At 49.8% G+C, this 15447-nt stretch overlaps 1 protein-coding gene across 4 annotated transcripts in view; it reads right to left on the bottom strand.

Moving 5' to 3' along the window:
• The window catches only part of LOC125685593 (zinc finger protein 501-like), a 121404-nt gene that overhangs the window by 4694 nt on the left and 101263 nt on the right, over nt 1-15447 (bottom strand). For 2 of the 4 annotated variants that reach the window (XM_048928841.1, XM_048928843.1), the window contains exon 1: nt 1115-1669. Coding sequence is in view for 1 of the 4 variants with exons in the window: in XM_048928840.1 (XP_048784797.1) it covers nt 195-214 (20 nt within the window). In the remaining 3 variants the exon portion in view is untranslated. Of the gene's footprint in view, nt 1-194; nt 1095-1114; nt 1670-15447 lie in introns of those variants that run through there. The other 2 variants (XM_048928840.1, XM_048928842.1) reach the window with 2 other exon arrangements.

Below are 15447 nucleotides of genomic sequence, written 5' to 3'. Positions count from 1 at the left end.
GAAAGCATTCCCCCTCGTCCTATCACTATCCACCCACGAAAGCTGTCATTCCTCCTCCACTTCATGTGTTTCCTTCAAGTCCCAGAAGGCCACCACGAGCTCTGCCCAGACCCTTCTCTTCTCCAAGCCAAAAAATCCCACTTCCCCCATTGCACCAAGAATGCCGCGGCGGATGCGTTTCCCTCCTCCCCCACCTGGGGGCGCTGCTTCCCATTCAGCTCAGCACGCACACCGCGCTCGCTTCCCGGGGACCTTCTCAGCACCGTGCGCCCTTTGCACGAAGCAGCCTGGGCTGCACTTTGCTGACGTGCAGCTCGGGCGCGTTCTCAACGTGTGCTGCAGTCAGCCCACAGACCGCCAGCTTTTCAGCGTCTATTACATAGGCCAGTGCCGGACCTGCTGCAGATGCTGGACGTGCTCAGGGCCCGCAGCTGTGCGCTAAAGGCATCTGCAGATGCTGGGACAGCCCAAACAAAAGCCTTGGCAGGGGTTTGCACGACCCCAGGCGAGCCATCAGCCCAGCGCTAAGCGCACAAAAGGTAACCCTGAAAGGGCCGCTAGAGGCAGATGCTGCCTGCTGGGCCCCCGAAGGGAAACTGCGGGCTGCTGGGGAGGGAAAACGGAGTTGAAATCACCCCCCTTGCAGGCTTCACATTCAGACGCTCAAAAGGAGGCATCGGGGAGTTTAAAACTTCCATCAATCCTTGCGTGCAGAGCTACGGAGCGAGGTCATCTCGTGTCTCCCGTGGCCCAGAGGGACAAACGCAGGCCCAGCTGCCCTGTGTTCCAGAGAGCCAACCGGGCAGCAGAGCACGCTGAGCTCCTGTGCTCACTTCCCCTCTGTCCCAGCTCCAACCCCTTCCTGCGCCCCTCGGAGCCCAAGCCGGGCTGCAACACGCCTGGGAACCGCTGCTGCCTCGTTGCAGCCCGTCTGGCCCAGCAAACCCGCTGTGCTGGGCGGGAGCTGGAGCCGGGACCGGGCTCCCGCCTGCGCTACAGCAGTGCCGGTTCCGCCCCGCCCGCTGCCGCTCACCGCTCCCCGCTCGCCTCCCGCTGCTGCTGGCTGGGGGCAGGAAGTGTGCGCTCCTCTGCACCAGCCGCGAAGGGCTCCTACCTCGGGTGCGGAGCAGGCTGCTCCCGCCTCTGGTACAGGCAACCGGGCTCCTGCGAGTCGCGGAGAGCAGAGGATGCCGAGTGCCCTCAGCCCGGAGCTGGCCGCAGCACGGCCTTGCTGCTCCTCCTGCCACCGCCGTGCTGCCCGGATGGCTTCCGGCCAGGCTCTGGCCGCTTCGGCACAGCCTCAGGTGCCGGGCAGCAGTTCCCACAGCGAGCACGCCCCGAGCCGGCTGCCAGGCCTTGGGCAGTTTCACAGCTCGTTCTCCTGGCACATCTGCACCCGGGGAAGGGAGGGATGGGGGCTGCGTTTTGTTACGCTAATGAAGCGTCGCTGTCTGCTGGGTCTCTTTGCTTCCTTTGCTGGGGACATTCGCACAGCCTTGTGGTCACACATCCCCACGTTGCTGTCCTGCCGTTCCTTTAACTCCCCTCACCCGCGAGCAGCTCCCAGCAAGAGGCAATCTCCGGCTGCCTGCTCTCGAGGGCAGCATCTCCCTGCAGCTGGCTCACTTGCTCACTGAGCGCTGCCCATGGCACTGATGTCACGTTTCTACTCGCTGAGCAAGTGAGTTCTATTTCCAACAACTTCCTGTCCTGCTTTCTCAATTCGGTCTTCTGTGCAAGGCATGAGCATGGTTAAGCTGTCTGCTGTACAAGGGCCGGCTCTGCTAAAAACCCTCGAGACCCACACATCCACTGTTGGGCAGAGAAAGAGGCCTGGTACAGACCAGGTATGTTACAGGTACAGGGAGCCATGTGTCTTAAGGAGACGTCCTACGTGGGGTTGCCCTGGGGAATTAGGAAGTCTCCATTACCCAGCAACAGAGGCTTTATAAGTGTGGGAATCAAATGTTGTTTCTGCTTTAGAATTGAATAATATATATATATTTTTAATTTCATGATCTCCGCTATCCTAGTTCTTTTTGGGAGTTCTTCTGCTTAACTTCTCTGATAGTTTACATCACTGATCCTCTAGATGATCCTTCCCAGGAACGCACACTCTGTATAGAGGTGTATGGATGTATATTTTGTCATACACACTGCAAGAATGTCCTGCACGAGATCAAACCAGAGAACAAGTCATGGCCTGCCCGAGGAAGCGCCTGAAGAGACATCGGAAGGCCTGGCATCGTTCCCCCGGTGTTCTTTGTTTAACAGAATCACGCAGAATCCCAGAATGTCATTGTAGTACTCCTGAGGGATTGGGCCCCAAATCCAGAGAATCAGGGGGTGGTAACATGTGAGCTGGGGAGTTCACGGTAGCGTTCTGGAGGGATGGGTAATAGGAGTTCTGAGAGCAGGGGAAAAGTCCCCGGAATGGTGCCTAGAGATAGTGCCTTGGAGAAATGCTTCAAAACTGGAAAATAATCCCAAAACTAGGGGAAAGAACAGGGAAAAGATGTTTAAATACTGTATGCAGTAGAGAGCCACTACAGGGAAAATCATTATTTTGACCAAAAGGAGTCTGATGAGGATCGGGCCTGTCAGACTTTGTAGTTACATGAAACAGAACTGGCTTATGTTGCTTAATGGGTGCAAGAAGTAAAGAAATGTTCCTCACAAGAAGGAGTCGAAGCTCAAAGAAAAAGGAGAGAGAAGCAGAAAGATCATAAATGGGATCCCTTAGGTAACTTCGCCCCCCCCCCCCCCCCTTCAATTTCTAAAGCAGTGCAAGCGGCAGTGACCTCTCCAGAGAAGGGGAGTGGGTGCTGCTGATCTGTGCAGGGTCCTGGAGAGAGGATGGGCTCTCGATTACTGAGGGAGTTGGAGTAATGCGAATGGGACCTGGAGAGTTTTCCTTTCTCTAACACTAACCTTACTAATACTTCACTTTACCTCTTTGGGCAGTCTTAGGTCAAAGGGAAATAGGGTATGGTAATGCCTGCTGTTTTTACTAGAAGAGAAGTTAGGAGTTGCAAGAAGAATTCCTTAACTGAGGATCCTATAAGTGTAGCAGAACAATTAGACCAATTTCTAGGGCCTAATTTGTACTCATGGATGGAAAGGATGTTTATCATTGATATGTTGATTATTGGAGAAGGAGGTTGGCAGCTACGCAAGTGTGGGAAATGAATACAGAGGGAAGGTTGGGCTCTGGAGGGAGGCAGAGAGGAAGGATCCTGAGGATAAATTGCACTGATTATTGTCACTGTCCTTGTGATTGTTAAATGTTCGTGTGGTGAAAGTGTTCTGTTATGTGATGTCATGTACGAGGCTGTTATGGAACAAGGGGTGTCTGAAGTGATACGGGAAGAGCCCCTGGGTTGTATTTTGGCTCACTGGAGAAACATTGTTGGTGAGCCAGGGGGAATATTGAATAAGAAACCAGGAACGTAAATGGAGTAACGGGACCAGTTGTATAATTGAGTGCCCTAATCATGAGACCAAGTGCTGGGTGTTTGTGGAAGTTGAGGAATTGTGTTGTTTGATTTGTGGATTGTGAAGGCACTGGGAGAAGCTGTCTTAATGACATGTGGAAATGCAGTTGTTAATGGTATGTGGAAATGCAGTTGTTAATGGTATGTGGAAATGCAGTAGAGGGTACAAATAGTGGAATTGTGGAAAAACAAACAAAAAACGGCAAAAAGGTTGAGGAAAACAGTGAGTTTGGGATATTGGAGTTGAGCTGGCATGAGAACACATCCCCTGCACCCCCCCCCCCCCCCCACCGCGGCTTGTAAGAACAACTCGGAGTGGGAGAAAGAGCCAGGGGCCGGAGCCTCCCGCTGTAACTGTGGAGGGCGCGGTGCTTGTGAATGGGGATGGGACGGGACATTGGAAGTGAGAATAGCCGTCATTGCAGAAAGCTGGGGAAACCCGATATCCCAGTGTGAGCATTGGAAGCCTGGGAGGGGAGGGTTGAAACTGAAATACAATGTTAGTAATGTCTGTGATGATGAAAGTCTGGAAAGTGAGAAGGGTTTGGAAAAACACAGGCTGAGGAAGGCAAAGTTGAGCAAGGTGTAACAGGGATGTCCTTACCTAGAAGAAGAGGTAAGGGGGAGCCTGGAAGGGCTCAAGCAGAGTTCCACCCCCGCAGGACCGAAAGCAGCTGTGGAAGCAGGGTAAAGAGGTTTATTTTCTGATACCTCTGGGTGCCTCTTACTCTGTGTTACGTCAAGAATTATTACCCGTAGATGATTTTTGTAATAGTTGTAGGAGCCACTGGCAAGAGAAGTTTCCTTTTTTGGGGACCAATTAAATACAGGCTAGGAGAACAAGTAGGAATACATACATTCTTGTAGGTGCCAGGTTCTCCAAAACCATTACTTGGGCATGAGTTCGGGGAAACATGGGCGGGCTGTAAACGATGACATGGAAAAAGAATGTAGCAAGCAGGATGTGCAGTAAATAAGGATTAACCATTGCATAGGAATGTGAGTAAAGAGAGAACACGATAAGGGTTAACCATTGCATAAGAATGCAGGCAAGCAGGATGTGAGGCCAGATAAGAAAAGAACATCTGGAAACTCTATTGTAAACATGAAGAGAACATCACACAAGGAACAGGGTTAACCATTGCATAAGAATGCAGGCAAGCAGGATGTGAGGCCAGATAAGAAAAGAACATCTGGAAACTCTATTGTAAACATGAAGAGAACATCACACAAGGAACAGGTCGGATGGGATTACTTCGGTTGAAGACAATGAGCCTTCATCCCATGACCACCAGAAGAAGACCCCCACTGCCCACTGCCCACGTGCAAGAGGGAGGGACCACATGCTGATGGGTTCTCAGAAACGTAATGAAATATGTATACGAATTCCGGGAAAAACACTGATTATGTATTAGTTGGGCCTCTATCTGTACCAAACTTTTGTCCTACACTGTGCAAGTTCGGAGGAGCGATCCCCCTTGCACCCAGCTTGGCGCCAAATGCTGAATAAAACATAGCTGCTTTATAATCTAACTCTGGGTGATAGAGTTTGATTCCGTAAATCAATTTGGCGACCCAGATGGGACAATCTGTCCGGCTGCAGGACTGGCTGAGAGGGCTGAGAGGCACGCCTTTGGTGTGCCCCGAGATTTCTGGGAAGGACTCCCCTTCCTCATCCGATCACTGCGGGGACAGGCAAGGACCATTTGTTGGCAGACCAGGTATGTTTAGGAAAAAGGGGAACCCATAAGGCATACGGAGACGTCCTACGCAGGGTAGAAAAGGGTCGGCGTGCTCTCCCCTGGGTAGGTGAGCTCACAAGTTGGGTACAGGGCAATTCCTTGGAAAGGAAACCCTACAAAGGAAGCCCGTAAGGCGTACGCAGGGAAGAAACAACAGTCATTAAGCGTGCTAGTTATTAAGTGATTGATAACACCAGTTTTGTCTAATGTTTACGTGGGTTGTTGTGGATATAGCAGGTATAACAGAATCATAGGTATTGTTATTGTTGTTGAGATGGTAAGCTAAAGAATACAAGATACAGAATACAATATGTAAGGATCCATGTCATATCTTAGTTATGATAACTCTAAGGGAATTCACAAACAGCATCGCTTAGAGGGGTTTAAAGCTTAGAGGAATTTATTACTTAGAGGAATTTATGGCCTAGAGGCATTTGTTGTTTAATTTAGCCTTTTGCTACCCCAAAACCAATTTATTGCTTAGCTGAACCTTTTTACTTTTCCCAAGTATATTTCCAAAAGGGAGCCTCTTCAAGTCAGTAGAGAGGGGCCCCTAAGAAAGCAATGGATGGGGAAGGTAAGCGGGCTGAGAAACGGCTGAGACATGCCAGGTGGGAAAGGAGCTCAGAGCTGAAACAAAGGTCGAAAGGACATGGCGAGGAAGACGCCGGAAGACGTCGAGCCTTCATCCAATGGAAACTACTGCGCATGCCCTCGGGAGGGGGACAGTATGTAAATGAATTCCTGGAAAAGCAATTAATATGCCAATGGGTCTTGGGTAACACTGTTGAATTTGTATGGCTTGGCTTATAAATGTAACAGGACCCCACTCTCTGGTGTGCAAGCTAGGAGGAATGATCCCCCTTGCACCTGGCGTGTGGCGCAGCGCTGAACTAAAGACGTATCTGCTCTTTTAACCTTAGGTGGGTTAGAGAGTTTGATTCCGCAAATCATTGTCACCATCAGTTGTAAGTGTTCGGTACCGTGTATTTGAGAACTGTTACCAAAACACTGGAAAGGAGTCTGGAGCTCTGATTTGTTAAAGTGTAAAGCCGGCATTGTGTGTGATTGCGAGCAAATGTGTTGAGTACTGTGACATGGCACAGCTGCAGTGTGAGTGCGAGTATAACAATGATCATGGTCTGTCTGTCTGTCTTTACGTTTTTGTATGAATTTCTGAATGGGGATGATGGATTGTGAGGCCCCACCTGGAGTACTGTGTCCAGGTGTGGAGCCCTCAGTACAAGAAAGACATTGAGATTTTGGAAAGGGTCCAGAGGAGGGCGACTAAGATGATCAGGGGGCTGGAGCACCTCCCCTATGAGGACAGGCTGAGGGAGTTGGGCTTGTTCAGCCTGGAGAAGAGAAGGCTGCGGGGTGACCTCATGGCAGCCTATCAATACCTGAAGGGAACCTACACCCAGGAGGGGAGTAAACTCTTCAAAAGGGCTGACGACAGCAGGACTAGGGGAAATGGTTTTAAGTTGAAGGAGGGAAGATTTAGGTTGGATGTTAGGGGGAAGTTCTTTACTAGGAGAGTGGTTAGGCCCTGGAACGGGCTGCCCAGGGAGGTTGTGGATGCCCCGTCCTTGGACGTGTTTAAGGCCAGGTTGGACGGGGTCCTGGGCAACCTGATCTGAATGTGGATGTTTGGTGGCCCTGCTAGGCAGGGGGGTTGGAACTACATGATCCTTGGGGTCCCTTCCAACCCGGGTGATTCTGTGATTCTGTGATTCTGTGATTCATAGAGAGATGCCTGCTCCATTTGGGGAATGAATGTCAACTCATTTACATAACACTGTGTTCTGCTTGCAAGGAGATGTGTGAGGGAGGTGGGTCAATCAGTGCTGGTTCTCTGGTGAGGTGTTTATAACCAAACGTTAGGGATTGTTAGTGAGAAGTTATATGGTATTAAGGGTGTTGATGGAAACTGAAGAACTGTATGGTTTGATTTGAGGACTTTGAAGAGAATGACACAAACTGTTTTGATGGTATAAGTGTAATTGTTCATGGTATAGAAGTGAGGGGTATGTGCAAGTGTAACTGAAGGTACTAATAGTGGAACAAAGGGAAAAGGGTTAAAGAGAAAGTGAGTTAATGTTTGCTGGCATGAGAGCAAGCCCTACACCGTTCCCCTGCGAGCAGAACTTGGTGTGTGAGAGAGAGAGAGAGCCGGGGACAGAGATTGCTGTTACTTGTGAAGGGGGAGGTGGAGAGGACAGGGCACTGGAAGTGAGAATATCCTCTGCAGAGATCTAGGAAATCCCAGTGTTAACACTGGAAGCCTCTGGAGGGGAGGAGGTAAAAACTGAAAAATGATGCTAGTAGTTTATGTAGTGATGAGAGTTTGGAAAGTGGAAAGTTTGGGAAGGACACAGGCTGAGGAAGGCAAAGATGAGAAGGGTGTAAAGGGATGTTAGGACTGAAGAAAGGTGAGTGATATGAAGGAAAAGCAAAAGAAAACAAAAGAAAACTGATTGAGAAACAGAGATAATAAGGAAATTGGGAATAATAGCAGCTGTTGCTGTGGCAGCACTAGAGTAGGGCTGTAGGACCCAGGGATCCACTCAGAGAGAGGTGGGGGGAGGGCTGGAAGAGCCCAGGGAGGGCTCCGCCCCACCGGAGTGAAAATAAAGTGTAAATTACTGAGAAAGGGGGAACAGTCTCTGGTTGCAAAGATGAAGGATGGGAATTTGGGAAGTTTACCCTAGCAGATCCACTGGTTAAATTACAACTAGGGGAGCAGGATAAAGAAATTTATCTTGCGGTGGATACGGGTGCCTCTTGACAGCTGTAGATGATTTTGCAACAGTAGAAGGAGCTAATGCCCAATAAGAAAAGGCTTACTTTTGGGGATTCATTAAATATAGACTGAGAAAACAAGTAGGAATAATAAAAAATAATAATAAATTCTTGTACATGCCAGGTTACTCTGGCAAGCAGTTAAATGAAACTGGAGCTAAGAATCAAACAGTATTAACTGATTGAGAATTTTAAGCCTGCCTTTAACACAAACACGGAAAAATAAGATTATAGCCACAGAAGTTTCAGAAATCATGAATAAGAAACGCTTAGGAGGGTGGGTATCAGGGATACCTGGCAGACCCAAAAATGCAGCCCTAAAGAGAAGTTAAGTTAAAAGCAAGAGTTAGCCCAGTCAGGGTAAAGCAGAGCCCTTTGAGGATATGTGACTGTAGAAAGATAAAAGAAATAATAGATAGTTTTTGGAGTTTGGATTAGTGATTGAATATGGATCCAAATACAGTACTCCAAACCTAAATGAATAAGTAAATAGATAGATAGGTAAATAAATAAATAAATGGAAAACAAGTGCTATAGTTTGGAACAAGATTTGAGGACAAGTAATAGAATAGTTGAATGCATACGCTCAGTGGTGAAAAATCCATACACCTTATTACGCAAGTTAAGGAATCAGTAAGTGGAGTTTACCTTCTGGACTTGAAGAATGCCTTTTCTGCCTGCTTTGGCCAAAGGAAGCCTAAGGTTATTTGCCTTTGAATAGAAAAGCCCTAGGATGGGGAGAAAAGACTCAGTTAATCTGAACAGTGTTACCCAGGGTTGTGAGAACAGCTCAATGATTTTTGAGAGCTGGTCAACTCAGGAACCTGAGACTTGGGTTCCTGCATCCCAGAGTGGAGCCTTACTGCAGTACGTGGATGTCACAGAAACCAAGAGGACTGTGTGCAATGGACGGTGAGTTTGCTGAATTTCTTGTTGAAATGATGATCAAGTTTCTCAACAGAAAGACATACCTGGGATATGAGATTACAGCTGGACTTCAACCCTTAAGGACTGATAGGAAAGAAGCCATCTGCCAACCCCCTGAGTCACAAACTGCCAAGGAACTCCGTAGGAATGACAGGATGGTGCCGACCGTGGGTGCACAGCTAGGGACTGTTGGTGAAGCCAAAATATTACAAGAAATGGGAAGACAAGGTGGGCATTCCCTAAACTGAAATAAGAACTCATGAAGGCCCTCTGCTTTGGGGCTACCAGAAATGCTCACATAATAAAACAAGGAATGGCCCTGGGAGTCCTTGCCCAGAACCTTGGGCAGTGGCACACTTTTCCAAACAGCTGGATGAAGTGAGTAAGGGGTGGCCGGGATGCTTGAGGGCAGTGGCTGCGCCAGTACTCAGGTGTTGCTAGGCCAAAGAATAACAGTTTTTATACCTCATACAGTGTCTGTTGTATTGGAGGTAAAAAGGGAGACATTGGCTCTCACTCCAAAGGTTCCTGAAATCCCAGGCCATCCTGGTAGAGCAGGATGACGTAGAAATAATTGCAACCCAGTATCTTCCTTAGCAGAACTCCTGGACAACCAGTATTTTGTAACAGCTTTGGAACAACTGAAGCTGCATCTTCCAGCCAGTCGGACCTGAAGGACAAGCCCTTAGAAGACGCAGAAGACACCTGGTTTACCGACGGTAGCAGTTTTGTGAGACAAGGAAACTGTAAGGCAAAATATGCAGTAGCTGCAACTGACAAGGTAATTGAAGCAAGACCATTACTTGAGGGGACTTTCCCTCAAAGGGCTGAAATAACTGCCTGGACAGGAGCTTTAATTTTATGGATGGATGCTAATTATGTATTTGGGATGCTACACAGAGTACCATCTGAAAAGAGCAAGGACTGCACATACAAGATAAAACAGCAGAGAATCATAGAATCATAGAATCACAAGGTTGGAAACGACCTATTAGATCATCTGGTCCAACCATCTCCTCGTCACCATTGCCGCTACTAGCACTAAACCACATCACGCAGCACGTCATCCAGATGCCTCTTGAACACTGCCAGGGACGGCAACTCCACCATCTCTCTGGGCAGCCATTCCAGTGCCTGACCACTCTCTGAGAGAAAAAGTTCTTCCTTATGTCTAATCTAAACCTCCTCTGACACAACTTGTGGCCATTACCCGGTGTCCTGATTGTTGCCTGGGAGAAGAGGCCAAATCCCTCTTCACCACAACCTCCCTTCAGGAAGTTGTAGAGTGCAATGAGGTCTCCCCTGAGCCTCCTCTTCTCCAGACTGAACAATCCCAGCTCCCTCCTCATAAGACCATAAGCTCCAGACCCCTCACCAGTTTTGTTGCCCTTCTCTGGACGTGCTCCAGGACCTCAATGTCTTTCCTGTAGCAAGGAGCCCAAAACTGAACACAGTACTCGAGGTGCAGCCTCACCAGTGCTGAGTAGAGGGGGATGATCACCTCCCTGCTCCTGCTGGCCACACTATTTCCAATGCAGGCCAGGATGCCATTGGCCCTCTTGGCCACCTGGGCACACGGCCAGCTCACGTTCAGCCGAGCATCAACCAACACCCCCAGGTCCTTCTCTTCTTCACACTCATCCAGCCACTCATCCCCAAGCCTGTAACGCTGCATGGGATTATTGTGGCCAAAGTGCAGGACCTGACACTTGGCCTTGTTGAACCTCATCCCATTCACCTCAGCCCAGCAGTCAGCCTGTCTAAATCCCTCTGACGGGCTCCCTACCCTCAGGCAGATCGACACCACCTCCCAGCTTGGTGTCATCTGCAAATTTACTGAGGGTACATTCAGTTCCTTCATCCAGGTCATCAATAAAGATATTAAACAAGATGGGCCCCAGTATCGACCCCTGGGGGACACCACTTGAAACGGGTCGCCATCTGGACTTCATTCACCATGATCCGCTGGGCACGGCCCTGTAGCCAGTTCCTTACCCAAAGAAGTGTCTATCTGTTCAGATCACGGGCAGCCAGTTTCCCCAGAAGAAGCCTGTGAGGGACCGTGTCAAAGGCTTTGCTGAAGTCTAGGAAGACTACATCAGCAGCCCTTCCCTCATCTACCAGCCTGGTCACCCAGTCATAGAAGGAGATGAGGTTGGTCAAGCACAACCTGCCTTTCACGAACCTGTGCTGGCTGGGCCTGATCCCCTGGACACTGCGCACATGCCGTGCAGTCTCATCCAAGATGATTTGCTCCATAATCTAGGAGCAATATAAAAGGATTTTTTATTGTCTTTTATTGCAGAGGCCAACCTGCACTCAAGTTGGGCTTTTGCCTTCCTAACTTCCTTCCTGCATACCTTAGCTACTTCTTTGTAATCTCCCCAAGTAGCCTGTCCCTTCTTCCAGAGGATGTAGACTCTCTTTTTCTCCCTGAGTCTCAACAGTAATTCGCAGCTCATCCACACTGGTCGTCTTCCCCTATGGCTTGCCTTACGGCACTCAGGGACAGTTCTGTTCTTGCGCCTTTAAGATTTCCATCTTGAGGAGCGTCCAGGCTTTCCTGGGGCCCTTTAAGTGCACAAGCATGATGTCAACCTACCAAGGAGCGTGGCTGTTACACATTGTAAAGGAAATCAGAAAGGTAACACTGCACAGGAAACTGGAAATAAGATGGTGGGTCAGGTGGCAGAACAGGTAGTTGAAGAGGGCTTTGAATTCCAGACGGTCAACTGAAAATCTTTAAACCTGAGTCAGAACCTGTAGAATATTCTAGAGAGGGGTCGGAATCTAATTAATGATTTAGAAGGGAGGGCAACAATGGCAAATTGATTTCTCGGAACTCCCAAGAAAGTGGAGTATCCTTGTATGTTGGTACTGACTGATACTTTTCCTACAGAATCACAGAGTGGCCAGGGTTGGAAGGGACCTCAAGGATCATGAATCTCCACCCCCCTGCCACATGCAGGGTCACCAACCTCTACGTTTAATGCTAAACCAGGCTGCCCAGAGCCCCATCCAACCTGGCCTTGAACACCTCCAAGGACGGGGCATCCACAACCTCTCTGGGCAGCCTGTTCCAGTACCTCACCACTCTGGGTAAGGACTTTCCCCCTGATGTCCGGCCTAAATCTCCCCTCCCTCAACTTAAAACCATTTCCCCTCATCCTATACATATCAACCCTTTCAAAGAGTTGATTCCCCTCCCCTCTGTAGGCTCCCTTTAGGTACTGAAAGGCTGTCATGAGGTCACCCCGCAGCCTTCTTTTCTCCAGGCTGAACAAGCCCAGCTCCCTCAGCCTGTCCTCATAGGGGAGGTGCTCCAGTCCCCTGATCATCCTAGTGGCCCTCCTCTGGACCCTCTCCAACAGCTCCCTGTCTTTTCTGTACTGCGGGCTCCACACTTGGACACAGTATTCTAGATGGGGCCTCACAAGAGCAGAGTAGAGGGGGACAATCACCTACCTGTCCCTGCTGGCCACCCCTCTTTTGATGGACACCAGGATACCATTTGCCCTCCGAGCCGCAAGAGCACACTGTTGGCTCATATTAAGTTTTTCATCTATCAGGACCCCCAGGTCGTTCTCCACAGGGCTGCTCCCAAGGACTGCTCCTTCCAGCCTGTACGGATGCCTGGGATTCCTCTGGCCCAAGTGCAAAACTTTGCACTTTGCCATGTTGAACCTCATCAGGTTCACCCGGGCCCACCTTTCTAGCCTCTCGAGGTCCCTCTGCATGGCATCCCTTCCTTCAACCGTGTTGACCGCACTGCTCAGCTTGGTGTTATCAGCGAACTTGCTGAGGGTGCACTCGATTCCTACATCGATGTCACTGATATAGATGCTGAAGAGCACCGGTCTCAAGATAGACCCCTGGGGGATGCCGCTCGTTACCGGCCTCCACCTGGACATAGAGCCATTGATGACCACCCTCTGTCTGCAGCCTTTCAACCAGTTTCTTATCCATCGAGTGGTCCACCCATCAAATCCACATCCCTCCAATTTGGAGATGAGGATGTGGTGGGGGACCATGTCAAAGGCCTTGCTCAAGTCCAGGTAAATGGCATCAGTCGCCTTTCCCTTATCCACCGATGCTGTCACTCCATCATACAAGGCCACCAGATTGGTCAAGCATGACCTTCCTCTGATGAAGCCGTGCTGACTGTCACAGATGACACGCCCATCCCTCAAGTGGTCAAGCATGTCATCCAGCATGATCTGTTCCATGATCTTCCCAGGCACAGAGGTGAGACTCACTGGCCTGTAGTTCCCGGGGTCCTCCTTGCTCCCTTTCTTGTAAATGGGAGTGACGTGACCCTTCCTCCAGTCATCCGGGACCTCACCTGACAGCCACGTCTTTTCAAAAATGATGGAGAGTGGCTTGGCAACCACCTCAGCCAGCTCCTTCAGAACCCTGGGATGCACGCTATCTGGTCCCATAGACTTATACACATTCAGTCTCATGAGGCGGTCTTGGACCTGCTCTGTCCTCACAGCGGGGGGGGGGGGGGATCTGTTACCCTGGTCCCCACCTAGCGGTTTAGGGATACAGGGCTTGGGAACGTGAGAAGTTCTGGAATCTTGTCCACCAGTTCCACTGAGGCAAAAAACTCATTCCGTACCTCAGCCTTCTCATTGTCTGTTGAAGCAAGTTCTCCTTTTACATTTACCAAAGGAGGCAAACTCGCTTTGGCACATCTCTTGTGGCCAATGTACCTGTAAAACTTCTTCCTATTGTTTTTCATGTCCCTCGCCAAGTTCAGTTCCACCCGCCTTGGCTTTCCTGATCGCACTTCTGCAAGCCTGGACGGCATCCCTGTATTCTTCCCAGGTGACACGCCCTTGTTTCAAGAGCCTGTATACACCTTTCTTCGCCCTCAGCACGCCCAGCAGGTCCTTACTGAGCCACACCAGCTTCCTACCTCCTCTGCCCACTTTCTTCTTCAGAGGGATGGAGAGTTCTTGTGCTCTCAGGAAGACATCCTTGAAGAATAGCCAGCTCTCCTCAACGTCTTTGTTTTTTAAGACAGCATCCCAGGAGATCTCAGCCAGCAGTCCATTGAACGGCTTGAAGTTCGCTCTTGCAAAGTTCAGGGTCCTGACACCACTTTTTGCCAGGCCCACATCCCTTGAGACCACGAACTGGACCAGGGCGTGGTCGCTACAACCCAAGCTGCCTCTAGCCTTAACACCATTAATAATTTCCTCCACATTGGTGAGCAGCAGTTCCAGCAACGCTTCACCTCTGATCGGTCTGTCCAATACCTGGACCAGAAAGTTATCGTCAACACGTTGCAGAAGCCTCCTAGACCTCCTGCAACTTGCCGTGTGGCCTTTCCAAGAGATATCTGGATCGTTGAAGTCCCCCATCAGCACAAGAGCCTGTGAACACGAAGCCTCCTGCATCTGAAGCAAGAAAGCCTCATCAACAGTCTCCCCTTGATCAGGCGGCCTGTAGTACACTCCTATCATCAGTTGTCCTTTGTTAGACCCATCCCTAATTCTAACCCACAGGCTCTCAACCTGTTCCTGACCGTTTCTCTGAGGGAGCTCCTCACAGTCTATCTACTCTTTGACATAGAGGGCAACTCCCCCACCCTTCCTACCTAGCCTATCTCTTCTAAAGAGCCGATAGCCCTCAACGGTGGTGTTCCAGTTATGGGATTCATCCCACCATGTTTCCATGCTGGCAACAAGGTCATAGCTTTCCAAGCGCATCACAGTTTCCAACTCATCCTGCTTGTTTCCCAGGCTGCATGCATTGGAATAAAGGCACTTCAGCTGGGCTTTCCGTCTTACCACCTTTATAGAGGATCTAGGCTTCCCTACAACAGTAGCATCCCCAACACCCCCCTGCCCCAGTCCATCACTTTGTACCTCACCGTCATCACCTATCAAGTTCGGTAGGAGCCCTCAAATGACCCGCTCAACCCCAGCAGCTCTGGTTTTGTCCCCTTTCCCCTTCATACCTAGTTTAAAGACCTGTCAATGAGTCCTGCTAGTTCCTCAGCTAAGATCCTCCTCCCTCTCAGAGACAGGCTACATACGTCTGCTGCCATCATACCAGGCGCCAAGTAAGTTGCACCATGGCTAAAAAAAACAAAATTCCTGCATTTGCACCAACTTTTAAACCATTTATTTATGAGGTGGGTTTTTTGGTACCACTCAGCATCTTGCCCTGCCACTGAAGGTATGGAGGAAAACACCACCTGCACACCCGCTCCCTCGACTACCCGCCCCAGTCCCCTGAAGTCTTTCTTGATAGCCCTGAGACTTTTCCCAGCAACTTCATCACTGCCAGCCTGGACTATCAATAGCGGGTAATCATCGGAAGGGCGAATCAGACCAGGAAGTCTCCTAGAAATGTCCCTGACCCGTGCCCCAGGAAGGCAGCACACCTCCCTACGGGCAGGGTCAGGGCGACATATAGGGCCTTCGGTTCCTTCTCAGCAGGGAGTCTCCCACAACCACCACCTTTCTGTC

Source organism: Lagopus muta, chromosome 28 (assembly GCF_023343835.1).
Source record: "Lagopus muta isolate bLagMut1 chromosome 28, bLagMut1 primary, whole genome shotgun sequence".
NCBI lineage: Eukaryota > Metazoa > Chordata > Aves > Galliformes > Phasianidae > Lagopus > Lagopus muta.
Note: the sequence above shows the minus strand (reverse complement) of the source record. Positions and strands in the feature narration are given on the sequence as shown.